Source organism: Glycine soja, chromosome 5 (assembly GCF_004193775.1).
Source record: "Glycine soja cultivar W05 chromosome 5, ASM419377v2, whole genome shotgun sequence".
NCBI lineage: Eukaryota > Viridiplantae > Streptophyta > Magnoliopsida > Fabales > Fabaceae > Glycine > Glycine soja.
The window spans coordinates 35,971,304-35,993,950 of NC_041006.1; the positions used below are offsets into that span (position 1 = coordinate 35,971,304).

The 22,647-nt window shown below is 34.3% G+C and overlaps 2 protein-coding genes across 3 annotated transcripts; both read right to left on the reverse strand.

The window, feature by feature from the left end:
• Positions 1-189: 189 nt before the first annotated feature.
• LOC114412820 (endoplasmic reticulum metallopeptidase 1) lies at positions 190-10,506 on the reverse strand. The gene is made up of 21 exons (XM_028376884.1): positions 10,100-10,506; positions 9,513-9,598; positions 9,249-9,350; positions 6,698-6,804; positions 6,476-6,576; positions 6,298-6,385; positions 6,080-6,168; positions 5,824-5,963; positions 5,576-5,741; positions 5,331-5,454; positions 5,036-5,132; positions 4,615-4,744; positions 4,019-4,078; positions 3,767-3,885; positions 3,410-3,534; positions 2,876-3,100; positions 2,511-2,671; positions 1,958-2,121; positions 1,403-1,485; positions 897-982; positions 190-825 (listed from the first exon to the last, which is right to left on the reverse strand). The coding sequence occupies exons 1-21, from the start codon at positions 10,307-10,309 to the stop codon at positions 682-684; spliced, it is 2,607 nt and encodes an 868-aa protein (XP_028232685.1). The 5' UTR covers positions 10,310-10,506; the 3' UTR covers positions 190-681.
• A 6,645-nt stretch (positions 10,507-17,151) lies between these two features.
• On the reverse strand, positions 17,152-18,242 carry LOC114412822 (probable signal peptidase complex subunit 1). Of its 2 annotated transcripts, none has more exons than XM_028376886.1 (2): positions 18,111-18,242; positions 17,152-17,618 (listed from the first exon to the last, which is right to left on the reverse strand). In XM_028376886.1, the coding sequence occupies exon 2, from the start codon at positions 17,610-17,612 to the stop codon at positions 17,331-17,333; it is 282 nt and encodes a 93-aa protein (XP_028232687.1). In that variant the 5' UTR covers positions 17,613-17,618; positions 18,111-18,242; the 3' UTR covers positions 17,152-17,330. The 2 variants fall into 2 exon arrangements, with proteins under 2 accessions (XP_028232687.1, XP_028232688.1); XM_028376887.1 differs by having other exon boundaries at positions 17,152-17,613; positions 18,111-18,214.
• Positions 18,243-22,647: the final 4,405 nt, after the last annotated feature.

The following is a 22,647-nucleotide window of genomic DNA, read 5'->3' on the forward strand; positions in this document are numbered from 1 at the left end:
TTGTTTAAAAACTGAGTCATTTGCCTTACTATAAATGCTCATGATTTGCATGAGATTTCAATATTATTTAAAAGTAAATTAAAATGAAAAAAGATAAAGGCCTAATGAACATCCATTTTCTGCAAAATATCTATTAATACAAGTGTTTTCGGCTACTTAGAAGTTTTGAATGAGGCCAAACCACCAATCTTCAACGATGAAGTTTATAACTAATAAAGAGGTTCTGTTACACTGAACAACAAATGCTGCTGAACTCACAACGGATCAAACTTAAGATGAACAAACGCAGACAAAAGAGATTAATTGAGAAGTTAACCCTTCTTAGATACCAGGAAGCTTAACTGTCGTTAATTGGAATGGATGAATTTCGAAACATTGATTTTCAATTATTGTTCAGCACCAAAAGAGCATTTCTGTTGCAACCCATTGGTTTAACTCTTCAGCGGCAGCAATAATTTTTTTTTTAATTATTTTTGATAAACTATAAGCATTCCCTATGACTTTGGCATTCTGCAGCCTTGTAATAGGGATAGCTTCTCCTAAAAAAATTTCCCCCAAAAAAAATCAAATTCAGGAAAGACGTATTTGTGACAGTCCAGATCTAGTATCAAATTTTGGTTTTGGTTTTGCATCTATAAATACCATGTTTGCTCTTTCTTCTAAGAACGTTTACATAAAGAATTAGAAGATATAGCTAGACATAAAACTAGAATATGCAACAACATCAACCCAGTCTGGAAAAAGATTCTTCAATCTCTTTACTGGATCAACCAACTTTTGGTCTAAAACCGCTAGGTCCACTCTTAATGCTTCAGAGCTGTTAGCCTGACATTATCAAACAAAATAAAATTACGCTGTAATAGTAAAGAGAAGTTTAATACAGCATCAAATTTTACCTCTAACCAGAAGGTCCAATTTCCATCGCTAGGTCCACTGAGACGGCATATATATGATTGTGGACCACCACCATAGGTTTCGGTTCCTGTGCAAATGCAGGCTACATTAGGCAATGAAAACATTTAATCACCCCTCTTAGAATTTTGAGTTTAGCTTAACTCAACCCTAAAAGTTAACGCATGAGATTTTCAATATACCCTCCTCATGCTGAGGATTAGGCATCTAAGTTAGCTTAACAGAATCCCAAAAACTAACTCATAAGGTAAGTTATATACACTATTTTTGACCACATACTAGTCAATATGGAATTTCCAACATACCCTCCTCATGCCAAGGATTAGACATTAGAAGCGTGAAATTTATAAGATTGAACATTTGTAGGTGATCTAATAATGACCCAATAACAGGGGGTCTCATAAGACCACCAATAACCACTGGGATAGACTTTAATACTATCTTAGAATTGAGTTTGGGCCTAACTAAGTGGAGGAAACAATTTTCATACCTGGAAGCAAATTATCTGCAAATGACCAACTTGATAAAGGACCAGTGATGTTGAGAACCGCAACCCAAACCTCTTCCAAGGAACTGAAATGAAAATAATTATACATGAAAACAAAGTAAAAAGTTAGGTATTTTAAGATTTCATTTTACTTCAACTTTTTTCAGATCACACAAGGTGGTGTCAAACAGATTTCAAACCATTGAAAACAAATTGCAGCTAAAAACTGTCGGATGAAAGTTATTTTTTTATAGACAAAAATTTACAATGATTGAAATAATAAAATACTTTATGGAGACAAGCACCTGTCTAAGAATCAACCAAGTTGAAAAAAATTAGACTAGAATCCAACTAACATCACAATTTTTACCCCTGCACTAGTTCTCACGCATTGACTGTTATAGTATGATACCAACATGGAAAAAGGTTTTGTGCAACTAAACAATTAGTATAATCAAGATTTCCTCACTAGGCCAAGGAATGAAAAACAAGAAATCACAACATAACTTGTATTTTTAACTCTGTAGATTAACTATGCCGGTACCATGATCCACTCACCCTAAATAAAGCTCCAAGTGAACTCTTCTGGGTCCCTTTTCGGGATTTAAAGATGGATTTTGAACAGACAATTTGGGAAAGAATTCATACTGTTTCAAAATATCATCCCTTTTTGCAGGGAACTTGAGACTATTTGAGAAGAGAAAAGAAACTGGAAAAATTGCCTGCAAAGAGAAAATGCCTTCACGTTAATTTCATGAACTCACAAGTCCTAGGAATATAAACACTTATAAATATATATAAAAAAAACAGTTTTTTTTGTACTAATGAATATATATGATAACAACAGTATATCTAAAAGTGGTTAATACATGCAATATAAGCAAATATGGCAACTACTGAACAAATAAACAGTAGATCACCAACTTAAAATTTTGCAACTACTGAAGAGTCTGACTCAACCTTGAACTTCATTAATTAAAGAACAACCAAATTAATCATAAAAACAAACGTGGACAAAAATATTATTTCACTCTTTCCCATTTTATTTGAGTGAGATGAAAAACTGCCTGTGAGAAAAAGATTCACATAATTATATCAGCATGCAACTTACCATCCAATCATTGCGTTTAGACAATGATGTGGATTCAAATGAAAACTCTGAAGTAATATTCAATTCCTTTGCCACACTAGGTGAATGTTTGAAAAGGAATAGTAAAGAATTGGAGTCAGTTACAGAAAAATCATAGGTGGATTCTATAATCTGACTTGAGCCTGCCAAACCATAGGAAAAATGTTAGAAATTAGATCAAAGAGGGGGAAAAAGGGGATATTTGGGGTACTACAATGATAATGGAAAAGAAAACAAATAAGAGGAGCTTATATAAGCAATTATAGACACTGGATTAATTCATTACTTCAGAGAGTATCAAGAAAATTATAATTGCCCACCGTACTGCCATTTCTGATAATCAATACCTGCAGTATGGAAAGTATGCTGAAAAACAATCCTCTTAGGCGCAGACATAGTGTAAGGAAAGAACTGAGATGATAATGCCAAAGCAAACACACTAAGATGTAGCAGAAATTGCAAGATGGATGACCTGGCTAACCAATGCCCACATATGGGCATTAGAGGGCCTGTGCACCAACCAGTTACAATTCCAATTAATGCAGCCACAATAACATCGGGAACATAGTGCCCTGCAATAAGAAGTTATGGTCAACCACAAGCATTTTGACCTTTATGAAATTGCTAGCATTATACAAAGTGATGAGTTACAATAAAGGAAACCTCAAGCGAGATAATCCCATACATTTCATTTGATTTTAAGCAAATAAACTTATAAATGTACTTATTCAAATGCAGTAGCATAAAGCTTAGTGATTCCGTCACAATGGTCCAGTTATCATTCCAGGCCTTAAAAACCACTCTAGTTTAAATTAATTTAATTACTGGGCCAGTCTACTATGCATATATTTAATTACTGGAGTGTGTATATATAAACTAACCATATGGTAGTGGAAGAGAACCCATCATTCCCATCTTCTCTATCAGAAACTGGGCAAGAATGCCACCAAAATAAACAGAATAGGCAAGGCATGGAACTAGAGGTAGTATGTAAAACATTGTTGACCTGGAGAGTAAAAAAAAAATTATGGAGGTGAATAACAGATGCAAAAAGAAAATAGATTAAATAATAGCGTGCATATAAAAACAGCAAAGACGCAAGACAAATCTATTGTAATGTGAAGTGAGTCAAATGGCATTAGTGGCAGTAAGGCCGAATATGAAGCAAGACACACAAAATTATTTGTACCAAAATAGTACATACAATGATTACAATTACATAAGAATTCACAACCAACCTGAGTGACCGTTGTCCAAAGTATTTGACTGACAAGCAGAAAGATATCCATGCAGGAAGCAGGGAAGCACACACAAAAAAAGTCACAAAGCCTCCACTCAACCCAGCTACAAGATAAGCCTGCTTTTACTAAAATTGTTTAGCCACACAAAAGTATTAAAGAGAATACATTAAATCATGCTGTGTGTGTGTATATATATATATATATATATTTGCATGTGTGAGTGCATGACTATTTATTAAATCTGCACACCAAAGTTAATACGGCATAGAACCCAAATGCTCCCCAGAACCTTGCTTCATCAGATAGTGCCTGGCAATTTATGTGTCAAATCAAAAAGTAAGTTCAGACTCGCAACAAGACAAATTGGAATCACTCATGAAGAATATGTCCGAATTCACAAGACCACACAAAATCATATTTATAAAGATCACGCATGAAGGCAGCACAAGCCAACGTAGGTATGCTAATTTTGTAGACAGTGTTTGTTGAAAGTTTTAAGCCTTTCTATCGGACAATATATTTCATTTGATAACTAGAAGAACCAAGATATAAAACTCGTACTATTCAAAAGCAACTTAAGATTTGCTAAGTAAAGCTTGAGATCCAAACAGTAAAGTAAATGTTTGGCCAATATTTTTTATAATGAAAGGAAAAAACCAAATTTAAACACAACAGTGGTTGTTAAGGTAAGAAGTTTGACAAAACAAAGTCTTCTATCTTGATTATGAAAAAGTCTATTACATAATGTAAAAATTTATTAATGAATCATTTCATAAAAAAAAATAAACCATGAAACATGGATCACAATAGCCTTGTTAAACCCATTTCAATATGTGCTGCAATACCTCTTTTGATATCTTGACAATGGAAATATCTTGAGAAAGAGGAAAGTGTCTCCAGATAATTCTTGGAATTAAAAGTCCAACAAGTGCACAAGGTATAAACATCGCGAAAGCCAAGTATGGATGAGCAAACCTGGGTTTCATCAATTATGTTAACATATGATTGCAGAAAATGCATTAAAATTTTTAAATTATTACATCTCAGATACTTTAATGTCCACAAAACAAAAGGCATTTCTAAATCTTCAGATTTTACTAAGAGATTTTCAAATGCTTGGAGCAACTCAATCATACTTTGTTCTCCCACTGTATAATTTGATTAAGAAAGAAAAATTCTGGCACTAACTACAAGAAACCAAAGCTAAACAAAAAAAAAATTGTCACTAACTACAAGAAACCTAAAGTTAACGTTAAATGAACATACCAATTCATTGTCTGAGAAGAGAACAGTAATCTCAGCATAGAAAATGCAACAGGAACAACAACTGCAAATATAATCCCAACAGCATGGAACAAAAATCCTGCAAGTCCAACAAATTACAAAATATTATTCGAAGTGTCTACAAATAATATTTAAATTATTCTAGGATAACTTGCCAAAAAAATCTCCTAGAATATAGATTATGGAGATTATGGCAAAAATTTAAGGTGATTAACAAGGAGATCAATTAGAAACATCTTACAAAGAAGTAAATGAAAGTAAGCATGTACTAATTTACCTTTTATAAAATCACACAATGCTGCTGACCAAGAATGTGTCCTACCATGCGTGAAGGGCATAACAAGAAAGAAGAAGACAGGAATACTGTGAAGAATTTTAGCTACCCATCTAGGATAAAATATCTGAAAATCCATAATTTATATATAAGACAACAAAGAGAAAGATGGCCCAATTATGAAGATCATATTGCTAGGAGTATCAGATCATTAGCAAAAGCAGGAATCTACCAACTTCAGTGCATACCATAAACCATGAGAAATAATCAAAAAATACAGCCCGCTCATCGTTGAATGTGCTAGCTGTAATTTCACTGGAATTTGTTTTATAGGTGTTTTGTAGCTTAGCAGAATTAGTAAAAGTCTTGATTATGCTGAACAAATTCTCTCCACGTGCTTGAATGCTTCCAGGTCTGAGACAGAGTAATATACATCAAACACATTTGCGATTTCAATCAAATATCTTGTACCAAACCAAGCACATAGGATACATACAATAGTCTCTCTACTGTATCAGATGAGGTATGGTAAAAATAACCACCAAGTAGAAAGATAATGTCAAGCCCAGGAATATTCCCATAGTCTTGGGAAAATATTCGGTAATCTGTATCTCCAGGAATAACAGGAAAAACATCCTGCATGTTAAATTAGAAAATTCATGTTTGAATTAGTAAATACAAAAGGGGAAAACAATGTCTAAGCAACACAGTAGAGTATTATAGATATAGGGAGGTTAAAAGAGAAACAAAACCTGGGCTGCACTATTAGCCATAGGGTATATTGCTGCTTCTGCATAGACATTAGAAGGCCAAGAACTGGGTCCAGATTGGCAAACTAAATCTGTTAATTTTAGCAACATTATTCAGTGAAAATGTCCTGTATAGCACACATCATAAGTTGATGGGCTGAGATATTGAAGAGTAGCTTATTATCCTACTACTAATAATAGAAATTTTGCTTCACATTTACCAGGCCCTCCAGTCCCAGATGCCTCCACATTTATAAAAGCTCCTATAGTGTCATGCCATTTGTGCATCTTCATGAATCCATGTGAACCCTTAAGCATCAAAAGTAAACACCTCATTAGTTTCATCATGGTAAAATCCATTCATGAATAAGCATTCATCTTCCATAGACAACATCCTACCAACATAAAAAGTTCCTCAGCACCATTAAAAAGGAAAATAACTGGGCGGTAGGGAGCCCAACCAGAGTCGACAATTAGTCTTGCAATTTCCAGCATGGATGCTGAAAAGTGGGGAAATCAGATGAACAATAAGATTTAGAATGCTCAAGGTGACAAGGTAGATTTCCCAAATATAATAATCTCTTAAATTCAAAGACGACATCAAATGTAGCCACTACTCACCAACACATGAACCACAGTCACCAGCACCAGGGGAACCAAGGGGACTATCAAAATGCCCATTCACTAAAACGGATGGATCAGTCTCTTTGGAATCCACAGATGATATCCTATAGTAAAATAAAAATGAAATGCAGTCAACATTCCTTAAACTAAGACAGATATGTCAAACTTTGTTGTTTAAATGATGTACTGAAAATATGTGTAGCCACTTAAGGTACAATAATGATTCACTATAGTCTTGACTTTTGGGATAATATGTTCAATAACAAATCATTATATCCAAATGTCCATATTTCAAAGACCTTTAGATTGCATATCATTATCTACTAACGAGAACATAATTTTTTATCAGTCTTTGCAAACCCCTTCTTCAATGAACCTTCTTAATTTATATTAAGAGTGTCATGTTAGTTCCCACCTTATGTTCACTCCCACTCTAAATTTAAGAAAAGATATATATCACTTTTCTGGGCGACGTGTGTGCGTGTCAGGACAAATATCATTTGCAATAAAAAAAAAAAATTTAAAAAGTAAACAGACAGACAGATTGCATCAAAACAACATTGTTTATTGCAAAAAGGTTAAATCCAGATTACCACCACCCCATTTACCTCATTCAAATTTCGCATTACATATATAAAGCTCTGTTTGCTTTTCAATTAACCCTCTGAGCATTGTTTATCTTTAAAACTATTAGATAACTGTATGATTCTTACAGTGTTGTTGTAAGTTACTAGCAAGTGACCCCATTGATAGGATTATCTCAGATTATAGAAGCAAGCTTATCTAATACCTTTTCTTCTCACCCTCATTTACCTTATTGGATCCTATTACTTCTTATTAGAAATGAACTAGGCCTAACTCAACCCCAAAAGCTAAGTCAAGGGGAGAAGATTGCTTATGCCTTATAAGGAGTATTCTGCCCATATTACTAGCTAATGTAGCAGGACATGTTAACTCAAATCCATAGTCAAAGATAGCAGCATGCAGCGGCAGACCTTAAAACACAATAGCAGTATAGCACATAGTGGGATGACTGCTATTTTAAAATTTTGAAGTGTGATGCTTTGGCAGTGCTTATAGCAGCCCTTGGCCGCTATGCTGCTATTGACAACTCCGCTCACACCAAAAACCAACTCAAGGGTGAGGATTGCCCAAGCCTTATAAGAAGTATTCTAGCCTTATTCCTAGTCAGTGTGAGACATCTTAACACTTCTAATTTATAATTATAAGGTATTTTTTTCAACATTATGACAAAACAGTTAAAAAAGGGTCACATGAAATCCCACCTAAAAAACCAAACACTTGTTAACAGTTTCAATGTTAACCAACTTTCAGGGATGTAATTCAAACAAAGGGATAATTACACTTTATCTCCCATGTAGTTTCACCCTTCTCAAATAGCCCTTTCAATTCTCTGTGTCACTTTTACATTGGTTCATGATTAATGCCAGTTATAGGTTATAACACATGTAGTGCATGTGAGCTAAACTTACTTCAAGTATGGTGTTCATAATTATGTCTTTCTTTGCTAGAAATTAACATCACAGCAGGGAACTGAAAATAGGAGGAAGGGTGGACCAAATGTAAGAAGGGAAACAGAATGACACTAATACAACTTTGAATTTGCTGGAGGAATATGCATAAATTCCTTAGAAAAATTTAAACTGGTGTGAGAAAAAACAGAGTAAGATAGCACTCAGTGTGGTACAACTAAAAAACACAACAATATCTTTAATGTTCAATAAGCCACAACCAGAAACAAAATGATTCAATAAACTGCCCATTGTGAATGAACTGTTCTGCAATTAGCAAACTTGAATAGTTAGTTATTATGACTGCAAAGTGGCCTTACTTAGACAAATGATCGATAAATATTAATAGGACAGTGCATCCTAGTGTAGTGATAGACTGATAGTTGTAAGCCAGTTAAAAATCCATGCCTCTATGTCCTCCTACATGTAATTGGATATTGGAAAAGATTGAAATTACATTATCGCTTTCATGTTACTAAATTTAGCTTGCTGGTATGTGAAACATTTGCTTACAAATTGCAGAACATCTTTCCTTATCCCTTTCCAATGAAATTATGCTGCAATTCTAGCATGAGTTCTGGCCACTCCAGAATGCCCTCCTATATTGTGGACATTTAGTTGCATGCATTGGTCTTTGACAAGGCATCGATACCTTTATTTTATGTCTGGTTTATACTCAATTCAGTAGTTGAATCCTAGTAAATGTATCACTTTGTTGGTCAGTTTGGATAACAAAGTGGTGACTGGTGACCTATCAACTATGGGTTGAATTTAGATAATACTTGAATTATGGAATACATTGCCCTAACATATATTAAGTTTGCATCTTTAGTGGTGATATTTTCCTTAGAAAGTAAGCAATGGACAAACTACAGGCTTAAAACATGAAGTTCGTGTATGAAATGTGAAAATTGCTTGAAGTATAGGGTGTAATCTATTGCTGAAGAATATTATTTATAAATCCCAATAACATAACTGAATCCAATACAAATGATTATATAGAACTGCCAAGGTACCTCATAAGAATATTAGTGTGATTTCTGTATCCCAAAGCTATGTTATGGCCCAAAAACAACATATTGAAGGAGCCACTCACAGTTGTCTCCTCAATCTCAATTCTGCCAGTAAAATATTGGAAATAAAATAAAATCAGACTCTGAGAAAGAAAAAAAATAAATAAACATACACTAAAAAGTGTGTGTTAAATAAATAATTGGGCAAAAAGGCAAATGAGAAAAAGAAGTATGTGACAAATAATAATAAAAATAAAGTATTGCAACCTGACATTGGAGCTAGCTCGCTCCTTTATTACTTCCAACTGACCCTTAATATATTGTGCTGCCTTTTTCAATCCAGGACGCCCTTCCTAATAATAAATGCACCAAAAGTCAATTCACAAAATCATGTCAGATTCATCAGAGAAATGTTATCTGTGATTAAGAGAGAAATATGAGATGTAACAAATAATGTGACAAAAGAGATAAAAATAAGAGTTTAACGAGTATATACTGTTAGACTAAGGTTTTACAATGACAACTATTTTAAAGTAGTTATCAGTAAACTTACCATATTTGATACTAGTTTGTAATTGGATTTACAGTGACAAGTGTCAGTGTATGTTCTATTTTTTTTCTTCTTAAAATTGTTATATAAAATATTTAAAAGTTATTGTACGAATAACACTTCTCAGTTCATAACACCGATGGCGATGAAAAAAGAGCTATCAGATTCCACCTGTTCGAAAGCGATTGACATCATCATGTCACACAATTAAGATCCCTAATTGTAAACAATATACAATTAAAAAAGCAAATACCATGATCAAGTTTCACATTTCCAAATTAAAAAACAAAAAAAATCGGCTTACTTGACGACCGTCGATCTCTTGCGACAACATTCGAACGTGTTGTACGGTTCTGGCTTCAGAGAATCGATCGAGCGGCGCGTCATTCCCGAGAGGCTTCACGAACTTCATGTGGATGACGGAGTATGTCAGCGCCGAGAAGAGTCCGTACATAACCGCCAGAAGGACAAGCAATTTGACACCTGAGACATCCTCGGAAGACCCGAACGCCATGTCAGCAGCGTTTCCTCGGAGGAGAAGCTGAATTGTGTTTGTTGTTTCTGTTCGTAAGTGTTAAGTTTAGTTTAACTTATAATTTATATAAATTGCTCAAATGGTTTTTGTTCGGTCCAATGTGTGCCTGTGACGCAAATGGTTGAATTGAAGGCAATAGCGGCAAGAGGAACGAACAAATGTTATTTTGTTTTTGGTAAGTGAATTGACGCACTGAAATTTCCTGATGTTGGCGTGCAAGCATTTTGACAAATTTGATTTGGATTGTTGGTTTTATTTGGGCCTGAAAATGATTGCATTTATGGGTTATGGGCCTACTGGGTAGCTATTGCCATGTTTAGTCACCTTTGGGGAGGAGGTCACGTTCACGTAACCTCAAATCTTAAATAGTATTTTCTTTTTTTGTTTTAGTTACTCGTTCACTCCAAAAAGATATGGGCTGTTGGAGGTAAAGGGTAAATAATTATTTGGCAAAATTGTATTTTTAGTCCCCTAATTTATCTTCAGTTTCAGATTTGATCCCCTCAGTAATATAATTCACGAATTGAGTCTTCCTATTTTGTAAAATCGTGCAATATTGATCTTCCGTCACAATTGGATGTTGACCGTTAGCAAGTGACGTTGACTGTCACGTATCAAGTTCTTATTGGATGATAACTATCACGTGACATGTTCTGATTGGATGTCAACTCCATGAAAAATGAAATGCATTGTTGTTTTCATTGACCAATCAGAACATGACACGTGACAATCATCATCCGATAAGAATGTGACACGTGGTCGTCAACATTCTTTTGTAACGGTCAACTTCAATTGTGGCCTGAGCAACCAACATTACACGATTTTACAAAATAGGAGGACTCAATTCGTGAATTAAATTAGTGAGAGAGTAAATTCAAAACTGGAGATAAATTGGAGGACCAAATTTGCAATTTTGTCTAACTATTTTGTCACTTGAAAGCTTAATTCGCGATTACTAGATGTATTTGAAACTATTAAATTTCCAAAAAAGTATTAAATTAAAAGAATTTCGTTAAATTTATCTAACTAAATTTGCTCGAAGTAGAGACAATTAAGAAGACTCCATAAGTAAATATATAACTTACAAAAGAGTGGACTGGTCCAATCAACCTCACCCGCACAATGGAATTTATCTCTCCGGTGAATCAAATTAGCCAAAGGTGTGCCTTCATGAGCCCATGCTAAAGTTTCAATCAATTCCTGCTAATATTGTGCCAGAAAATTAAGAACTTAAATCCAGTAGTCCTAGCTTGAACAAGATGTCCAAACAAGAACTATATCTACATGACATGTTGCCTGCTTACTAACAGTTTTTTTTATGTATCAACAAATATTAGTCAGTAATTTATTAGTTTAAACCTACAACCTGTTTCTTTCCAAATCAATCTCATTGTTGGAAATAATCCAAATCCTACATCGGCTAACAATAAAGTCATATTAGACTTTATAAGTGAGGGGCAACCCTCACTCCTTGAACTAGTTTTTGGGATTGAGTTAGATCTCTCACATTATACATTCTAAGACCTATATCTCATACTTACATGATAATTGATTATGTATATACAAATAACACATAATTTTCACTGGAACTATTTGACAAACGAAGAGAGTCCCCTATTTTTTTTTTCAGAACATATATTCACATTATATAGGCATAGATAATTGGCCCTCAGAACTTTTCTTAAAAACAAAAATTTTCATATAATAGTATTATATTAAAATTTAATTTTTATAATTATACAGAATTTTACCTTATTTCTTACACTTAAAATCATGTATTTTAATCTTTACCCGTTATTTTTAATCTTTTTTAGTTTGTATCATTTTTATTCCTTTTAATCCCTTCCGTCTAAACTCATAATGAGAATTAAAAGAGATTAAAAATATTATGCATAAAGATTAAAAAGAGATGATTTTTAAGTATAAAAATTAAAAGATAAAATTTATATAATTATAAGAATCAAATAAGTAATCAAACTTTAAATAATATATATTTAAATATAATAATAATAATAATTGTATTTTGTTAAGTTCTATGAATTTATGTTAATGCTTGTTTTAAGATATTATTCTATAAAATGCGTATTGTCAATTTTTTATTGACAAATATTAATTATTATTTTTGTTAGAATTTTAATTATGTATTTTGATCGGCAAATGGATTCACAACTTAAGACATAATCCTTGGTTAATAATGTATATTTTTTATTGTCTCTTATGTTAAATTTAAATACCTTTTATTTCTTAGATTAGTTTAACATGTGTTGATATTTTTATTACTTTCTTCTTCTTTTTTGTGTTTTGAGTTATATAATTATGTTTTAACAAAAAAGTTATATAATTATATTATTTTGAATTTTAGTAAATGAATATTTTTTACTATTTTGGCCCCCTCAAAAATTATGGTCAAGCTCCACCACTGCAAGAGACAATCTTGTATTTATGTGGCAATGCATGATGAAAATTAAAATCAGTAGCACTTTGGCAAAGCAGGGGAAGAGCTACACTTGTTTGACATTGCTTTGGATTATGCATAATCTCTCTGCATCTGAAACAATGGCTTCATCTTGGATCTTTAAGCCAATGTGAATCAGGCATGTATGAATTAACTATAGGCTAAAAGGAGAGTTTGAAACGCTTAAATAATACTACATCGTTGAAAGAGAATATAAATAAAATATATTCATATTCATTACGTCCATTTTTTTTAATACATCCCAAGAGTCTTCTACTCTTTGAGCAATAAATCCTAATGCATGCTCAAGAGAGCAGCAAGAATCAAGTTAGTGTAACACTTCAATACTTCTCGGGCTGCTAAGCTATTTCTTGTTGTTCACTAAAAGACCTCATTGTAAGTAAGAGTGAAAGACAATGTTCTTGTACGTATTTCTGGTACCGGTAGTACTGGGAGTAACTGTTCTGCAATCATCATTTTCACCTCCTCATGGATTACATTATGTCAAGTATTAAGAGTTGCTGAATTCAAAATTTGCACCTCCTCAACGATTTCATTGTTCATCGCATATTATTTCAAGGATTTTCTATATCATTTTCTTTTCTTCTAATCAAATATTTTTTACTACTAGATACAGCAGATGAACACAATATTAAATATCGGTGTAATATAAATCATGTGCAATTCTTACCAAGGTATATCAAGCAAGCAACTTTCATCTATTAAATCAAGTGTTTAACATTTCCACAATCTATTTCTCGATCTCAGCTTTCTGAAAGTGAGGGTACCAATACGGACGAATGCTCACGAGATTGGTGTTTGGTAAAAGATGGATTTGGTGGGTGATTTGTCTGGGTGGTGGGAGGAGAGTGGGGGGTTGAAAAATGAACGTGTATTTCTGAAGCAAGGAAGCAACGACCGGTATTTGGTGGGTGAGGGGAGGTGGTGTAGAAGGAGGTTGTGGGGTTGTAATGGCTCTATGATAGAAAGCAGAAGCGGACTGAGTTTGAATGAAACGTTTAACCTGTTGGGTGAGACTTCCTCAGGAAGGGAAGGAACACCTGCACGTAACATAATCGAGGCACCATCATGGATGAATTTCATTGTTAAAGCTCCATAGTTTGTAACAATGGGACCCAGTTGCTTGAGCCATTGAAAGCCGAGGAAAATATCCACACCACTGATGGGAAGAACATGTTAGTCGAAAGTGAACGGGTATCCCTGAATGGTTAAAACAGTATCGGGGCATAATAGAGTACAGGGGAGGACTATGCCATTGCACACAGTGACTTGTAATGCCAACGTCAACATCAACGTTGTCAAAAGGGCCAGGAATTTAGCCACGCGGGTTTGAATGAAGTTATTGGTACTGCCTCCGTCGATCAATACTGTGACGCGAGACTAATTGACGTCACCATATATGCGGAGGGATTCCGATGCCGAAGTGCTGGAGAGTGCGTTGAAGCTAATCTGAGCATGATCGGTGTTAGAGGAGTTAGGTAATGGAGGTGGTTCAAGGTCGAGTATGAGGGACTGAGGGGTAGGTTCAAGAGGAATGTCGTTGTCTTCCGCTACCAACAAAAAGAACCGTGCCTTACAACGGTGGTTAGAACCTCATTTGTCCTTGCAATTATAGCAGAGGCCTTTTTTCGCGTTTCAGGGCAATGTCTTCAAGGCTCACTTGCTTAGACTGGGTTTTGGGGGGTGTAGCCATGTAGGTGAAATGGAAGAGGAAGGAAGGGGAGGGGATAATAATGGAGGTGGGGTGGGTGTCGGTGGTGGTGGGTTTACTCTAGCATGGAAGTTCTGACAACTGCCGTCGAGCTTATCTTCCTGTAGTTTGGCCAACAAGATGGCCTGAGCCACCAAGATGGGTTGCAATGCCAGCACCTCCATGCACCAATTCTTCTCTTAAAGTTCTCATTTTTTTTTTCAAGTAAAAGTCATTTCATTGATCATGTATGTTGCAATATAAGTGAAAATCTAATCATAAACTTGGTGACTAACATGGAATTGAGTTGTTCTAGCAAGGTGATGAGTCGCCCAATTGGTTTGTCTCCTAATAAAACTGATCACACAATTTTCAATACAAAATAACTCATCCTCACAACGATTAAGGAGGATGTCAACCTCCAATTGGACTGAAGGGACTCCAACCACATCGTAATATTCCAAGGTGATAAAGTTCTCATTCTATATATTATATTTCATCCTCGTTTTATAATTTAAATAATAGAACATAATATTATTCTCTTTATTTAATTTTCTTTCATCAATCTAGATATAACTAAAAAAATGAGGAAAGGAATAGTATGGGAAAAAGTTGAAGGAAAGAGAAAAAAAATACTTTTCAGTTGTTTTGACTTAAAAAAAATTCTTTATTAGTTAATTAAAAAAGATGTAAGAAAAAATAAAATATTTTTTTATGTAAAGAAATCCTTACAATGAAAACGACTACTTTCAATCAAATGTTGCTTCACACTAAAATAGTACATGTTCTCCATCTGTTGAAGGGATATATATATATATATATATATATACCGGAGTAGCTAATCTTCAGCCAAATCCTTTGAATTAAGGTTTGATGTGGTCACTTTCAAGGACTCTTGACATTCTAATGAATGAACGAAATATATTGAGAGGAAAATTAACGTGTGTGCCTTTATATCATCCTAATTTTCCCTTATGTTTGTTCTTAGAACGGTGTCAATTGCGTGAGTGCATGATGGATGCAAACCCACCGTGATAATATTTAAGAGAACCACCATGACTTAAATCTTCATTAAAATAAAAAGGAAAAAGAAAAAGATAGATCAAGACTAGAGGTGGAAGAATAATACCACAATTCAAATGAAATGACGAGTTAAGCCGTTAAGGTAGATCCACCACAGGGAATGAAATTCTTTGATGAAAATCAAGGTTCCAAGAAAGAACCAAAGAGAAAGCTCTATTAGCATCAAGCTAAAATTTTAATTATTCAGCCAAAGGCCCAAAATGTTCAAGAGGCATATTTATTTTTCTCACTAAAATGAGCACTTGATAAAAACATTTTTACATTTAAACTTTTCAATACCACATTAAAATGATAGACAAAACCACGAAGTCAGAACCAGAACACAATTGATAAAAGATATTTTGTCATTTTAGGTAGACATAAAAATATTAACATGTGCACTGTGGAAGCGAAACACAAACCGTAAAACATGACAAACGAGCACACATTATTAAAATTATAATTTATGGAGAATGAAAAACGATATGCAAGAATAGGGGAACAAAAGGCAGAAACGAGTGAGATGAAGAACCCAGCAAGCTCTCAGTTTCAGATGAAGATTAGAGGAAAAAATGAAAAACGTCAAGTTTGAGATGAAGAATAGGGCGCTTGAGGTATCAGTTTCAGATGAAGAACAAGGGAAGATCCTGGGCAAAAACAACGAACGAAGAACAGAGGACCAAAAGCTTGAAAGGTGAACCCTAGGGGATGAAGAGAGTTGCAAAGAATGACTGAAATCAGAAGGTGTTTCTTTTTCTCTGCTTTGTGAACTGGGCCGAGTCAGAAAATATGGGTTTCGAACTGAAACCCAACACATAATAAATACGGCCCACAAGCCAACCCCTAAGGATCGAGACAGATCAAAATGGGTGTTTTTTCACGCGAAAGATCGCAATCAGGAACACCCTCCGATCTTAAAACAGACTTAATTGCATTTTGGGCACCAATTTTCTCAATTTCAACAATTTCTTTCCTTTAAATATTGGATGTTAAGTTTACATAAGGATCAAAATTGCACAATAGCTAGGGAACAAATTCGTGAAGAAAAAAAAATGAAGATTGAAATTCATGAAATTGAGAAAGTACACGAAGACCAAAAGTGCAAGTTAGCATAAAACAAAATGTGTAAATTCCTTTAAAATTGAAGAGCCAGCTGAATCCACAAATCAACAAGGTCTATCAACTATCAAAAGCCTAACAAGCAAAAAATCGATTCATGAATCTAGATAGGTTATATCTTGAATGGCTTATGATATCATTTGGTTTGGCTTAGGACAAAACTTAAATGCAATTTCATAAGTGCTTTTGGTGTTGTTTTCCAATCATAATTGGAGTTTGACCACTATGTTGACCTTTGATGGAAACCTTCATTAAACAGATTATTGAGGTAAAACTCTGATTCTGATTAGAAAACAACACCAAAAACACTACAGAACTGCATTTAAGTTTTGTCCTTTGGGTAATCACCTTGTGAGAATGATCAAAATTGTACACTAAAACTAAAACCACAAACCATCAAGGGTCAGAACTCAGCCAAATGTTCCTCTTCCCCTATCATAAATCAAGAAATCAGGTAGAAAAAAGGAAAATGGCTAACCAACACAACAACACAGCTATAAGCAATATCTAAAAGAGAGTAAAAATATGGTTGTACACTGTAATATCAACTGAAGGGGAAAGAGGTTAAGAACAGCAAATTACTGTCAAAGCATCATGTAATTCAAAGATATATTGTCCCCAAAAATGTAAAAAAAAAATAAAAATAAAAAAACCTACTTCTTAACAGGTTTCTTCTTTTGAGTTACATTGGCAGATGGTAGTGGCTTGGGATGCTTTTCCACCTCACTTGGATCCAACCACGTAAGAGGGTGGCGATTGAAAAGGGGCCAATTGGGGACAGTGAGCAAGGTGGTGAAAACCACACCCCCAGCATATATGAGAATCATCATTTGGAAAGAAGCCATGACATATCCACCTACAAATGCAATCACAGCAAATGCAAGCAGCATTATCTGCATCAGTTGCTCCGCCAGCTTTTGCCCTTGCCAATCCATCCTAATCTAATCAACAACAATTAAGGGGAAAATACACAGCATCAGCAACCCTACATGTTAATTGAGATCATATAATGCAATGCCAAAAATCAAAATCAAGAACCGCGACATCAAGGTTTTTGGAATCGGCATGACCACAATTTCGGCCACATTAGCCGCATTTGTCTACAATTTCCCACAACATCAAGAATTTAAGAAATTATCTCTGTAATAACACAAATTTCAAGATCAGATCTGGGACAGCCGTAACCTGGGTTGTGTGAAAGCCCCGGTCTAGGTTATGCTTTAAAATTTGGGGAAAAGGGAAAATTGCGACAAAAAAGTGAATATAAAGTTCAATTGCAGAAACACGACGAGTCGTATAAGCATCGGGATGTTCAGTGAAATAAAACCCCCAGAAAGTGTCGTCGGGTGAATGGGGTTTGGCACGTGTGTGTGTGTGATGTGAATGCTAAGGGAGGAAAATCAAAAGAGAAAGTAAGTGAGATGAGACGATACCTTTGGGGGAGACAGAAGAGGAAGATGGTGAAATCGATTGAACGCCGGAGAGTGTAGCAAAGTGAGGTACTCAATTCAACCTCCTCGACTTTATACCACAAAACAATTTCAACCCTTTTATTTTGTTTTTTAAATAATAAATTTAAGGTTAAAAAACACTTCAGTATTCTTTTACTTTTTCTTTATTTTGACTAAAGGTTTAGATTTTAAGTCTTACCAAAGAAAGGTTTACTTCAGTTACTTAAATAAATAAGATAGCTAAGTGTTGTTAATTCCTAATTCAACTAGTTAAATAAGATACTTAAGTCTTGATATCTTTCTTATCAATACTTAAAAACCTTAATGATAACATGAAAAGCAACAAAACTGTAAACAATTTATTATAAAAAAATTTTAAAAAAATTATAAATATTTATTAACTATAATTCAGTTTTTTTTAACTAAAATATTAAATTATTCTTTCCACTTACTACTCCACCATCAAACCCAATAATCTAGATTAAAGTTCGCAGCACAAATAACTTCAAATGTAATTAGAAAATAGTTGTACTCTATGGATGAAAAACAATGAAATTATCATAATATGAATTTGTTTTTTTTTATTTTTTGGATAAAGGGGAAAGAAAACGAAAGATTACACCACAACCATTCGATGATAATCCTCAACATAATAGGAATGGAATCCAGAACTGTAGGATAGTAGTTCCCTTGATGGCCCAAACCAGCCAAGAAGTCAGCACTTGTATTTGCTTCACGGTAGACATGGGTAAGAAGAGTGGTCCAAGAGTCCTAATGGAGGGATTGCTTGATATCCTACATGAAATTTCCTAAATGGTTAGGAGAAGCTCTCCATTTCGAAGTGAACATTCTGCAAATTCAGCTCTCTAGCCATCTTAAAGCCACAAGCCCATTATAGGTTCCCAGATTAACATGGAAATATTCAATTCTATCGAAAGCCTTTTTGCAAATCAAGCTTGAGAATCATGAAGCCCGAATTGGCAACTCTATGCTCAGAAGAATGAACAAGCTCTTGGAGAATAATGAAGTTATCAACCGAATTTCTACCCTTAATGAAGCTGGTTTGAAGGGGCCCTACCACGTATGGGAGAATAATGTTAACACGGTTGGCAATTTTATAGATCACATTGCAAAGAGCAATGGGTCTAAATTACATATATTAAGGGTCAGCTCCTTTAGGGACCAAGGTGGGGAGGGTTTTGTTGACTAAAGCTATAAGTTTAGGGTCTTCTTTGACTTTCAGAATAAATTAACTCAAAAATAGATTCCCCAATATACTCCCATTGAGACTTAAAAAATAGAGGATGATATCTATCCGGGCCAGGAGACTTAAGGTTGCCCATAGAAAATAAAGCATGCATGATTAGTTTCTTAAACAAAGAAGTCACTGTTTATCAATAAAAGATCTTCTTCCCTAATCGGAGGGAAGGAATGGAATGATTGCAGCATCATAACATCATGGCTTTCAGAGGCAAAAAGGTTGATGTAATGGTTAATAACCATATTCGGGATATCGTCCTCATCATAGACCCAAACATCATCGTCATTTTTAAGGGCACCAATGCTAGTTTTTCCTCCTCATGTTAAAGAAAGATTGGTGAAAAAACCGGGTATTTCTATCCCCCAACTTCAGCCAATTCGAACAAGACAGTTGGTACCAATACAGTTCCTCCTGGTTAGAGATTTGGATATAATCATTCCAGAGTTTTTGTCTCAAAGCAATCAAACCTGTACTATTATTAGAGAATAAGTTTTTCTGAATACCCTGAAGTCTGGCCAACAACATTTTCTTGAAAATGTTTCCAAAACAGTCACGGTACCAAGTCCTAAGGGACCTAGTATATAAGTCTTTCAATATTTTCATTCCAAGTGTCTCCAATATGTCACGCATTACGAACGACTGGTTGGAACTCTGGATGATCAAGGAACTTAAAATAGGAAGGAGTTTGTCTAAAAGTCCCATCATTCACCTTAATCCACAAGCCACAATGATCAGATGAAGGAATCCCAATGTGGGTGATTTTATATTAACGCCGACTTTAAAAAAATTCATATTAACAAATTTATGGCATAGTATATTTTCATGCATCATCCAAAAATTAATTACGATGAATAAATCCTTCTAATGTTATATTACATTTTTATAATTTCTTGTTTTCGAATAAAACTTACACATAATTCATTTCAATTAAAATCAATTACAATTGAATAATACTATCTCTATTATTTATTTCATTTTATACTTCTTATACTTGCCTCTTTTATGTAAATAACAACTAAAATTTAATAATTACTCCAAAGAAAAATCTTTATTTTCAAAAACTGCACTTGTTCATCAACCAAAGAAAAACATTACAACTGACCAAAAACGCCAAACATGATAACCAACTAATAAGTGCTGGCTCTCTATGATGCCACCTCCTCAGCACCCGCCAAAAACGCTAAACATTATCACGTTTACAAAAACATTATTCCATTTATTAGCTTTACACTTTCTGATTGGCTGCTTCAAACACAGTATGATTCCTCGTCCAAAACTGCAGGAGTACAATAACTGTTGGAACTGTATAATCACGAAACTCACTGTTGATCTGATATTGAGTCAATGATTGATTGATAGGGATATACAATCTGTCGAACTTTGCAGCTATGTCAAAATAAATTGCTCTCTAGCAAAAAGAAACTGTATAAATATTTGTAACGCTGTTTGAGCGTGAAACTTCATTTAATTTTCTTTAGTCTTGTACTATAGCACTAGGTTTACATGATAATACAACGTTTTTTTCAGTCCACGCATTTATTAGAAAACACAAGCAACATGGATTTGTTGCTCCACCACACACAAAACACAACAAAGAACACTCATACCTTTCTTCATGCTTCTATCCGCACAAAAAAACACAAGAAACAAAGAACATTCTAACATTCTTTCAGCTTCAGTGGTGCAACTAATTGGAGCTTGATATGCCCACACAGGTTAGGGGGTGAAAGGATCAAGCCTTGGTGTTTATCAACATTTTTTAATATCTCATCCAAATAAAAAAAATTCCGATTTAACATTTCAACCTTTTTTATTAGTTTCGTTGAAATCCACAAGAATCAGTAATGCCAGATTCCTACCACTCCTCTATGTCAAACTCAAATTTTAAGATCAAAATTTAACCTTCCGATGTTAACCGGAATACAATTTATCAAGCCTTTGACTGATTCTTTGTAGCCAGCAAAAGACTATTCCTTACATATCTCCCGTAATGTACGTCTGAATCCAAAGTCTCAGTGTCCACTAACAACATGAGCATCAAAGAGTTGCAGAAGAGACAAACCAAACACTCACATAGCATATCTCTTGCTACTCTGAAAGGCTTAACAGTAACCAACAAAGGCAGTAATGGAAAGTTTTGTGGTTTTTTGCATGGACTTGAAAAAGGATGAGATGTTGCAACTTGCAAATATTTTGACCGGAGAAAAACGATTAAGCTAAAACCATAAAAATCATGAAGAAGACGAGATGAAGGTACTGACAACACCACTCAAAGCACGAAAAAAAAAGTAAGAGCAGTTTAGTTGACAGATCCATCAATTGTGGTGAAGACGAGATGGCTAAGAGAGGATATTGTTATAAAGAGAGCTACAAGGATAGGTGTGATTGTTGGTGTTAATTTTTTACACTATGGTTTCATTCTATTTAGATGAAGACCAAAGTCAAGGAGAACAAAATGTTCTCTTTGTTCTGATACTATGGTGAGTCTTTGCCTATGTCATAGATATACTCATGTCTCTAAAACTGGTACTAATGAATTTGTGCTTTTTTTTTGTCAGGGATAACATAGTTTATGTGGTTTCCATGCTCTTGTCGGTACTTCTCCGTTTCAATATGTGTGCTAAGGAGCATAAAGAGTTAGAAGCTTCCATTTCAATGTGTCGTTGATCCATTTTAAAAATGGATCAGATTCAAAAAACTTGAACTTGTTCATATCCACTTGGTTCTCATTCTAAAACGGCAGAAATTGCTTCTTCCAAGTTGGAAATTTTTTGCAATCAGAAACTTAAAGGGGGTACTTGATAAAAACTAATGCAAATTCTATATGAAATCCTTAGCCTTGGTGTTGTTTTAATTGATATAATTTATATTTTATTCTGTATATTTATAATTTATAATTTATTAAATCTTTAGATTTTATGGAATTTTATTCTATCATACACACAGGAGATGAAACATAAACAAGTACAAAATTAAATAAAAAAATGTCAAAAATTATATTGGCACGAGTAGGGCATGAAGACTGGTTCTTTTTACAAAAGAATGGGAGGAAGCTGCAATTTAGGATTACATGAAAAAAAAAAGGGGGGCAGTTTTAAAGAACACTTCTCTTATTAAAGTTAAAAAGAGCTTTTAGATAGACACACTTCTTTTCAAGAGAAAAAAAATCAACAAAAATAATCAAACATTCATTCATTTTAGAATTTCCACCATAAGCTAGCTTTCATCATGAACCATTAGGATAATAGCCAACAGTTT

Coding starts and splice junctions, on each gene's coding strand:
- LOC114412820 (XM_028376884.1), bottom strand. CDS start 10,309: ATGGCGTTCGGGTCTTCCGAGGATGTCTCAGGTGTCAAATTGCTTGTC. Junction 4,079..4,614: donor TTGTCAAGATATCAAAAGAG/GTATTGCAGCAC, acceptor ATAAATTGCCAG/GCACTATCTGATGAAGCAAG. Junction 983..1,402: donor TGCAGATAATTTGCTTCCAG/GTATGAAAATTG, acceptor GCATTTGCACAG/GAACCGAAACCTATGGTGGT.
- LOC114412822 (XM_028376886.1), bottom strand. CDS start 17,612: ATGGATTGGCAAGGGCAAAAGCTGGCGGAGCAACTGATGCAGATAATG.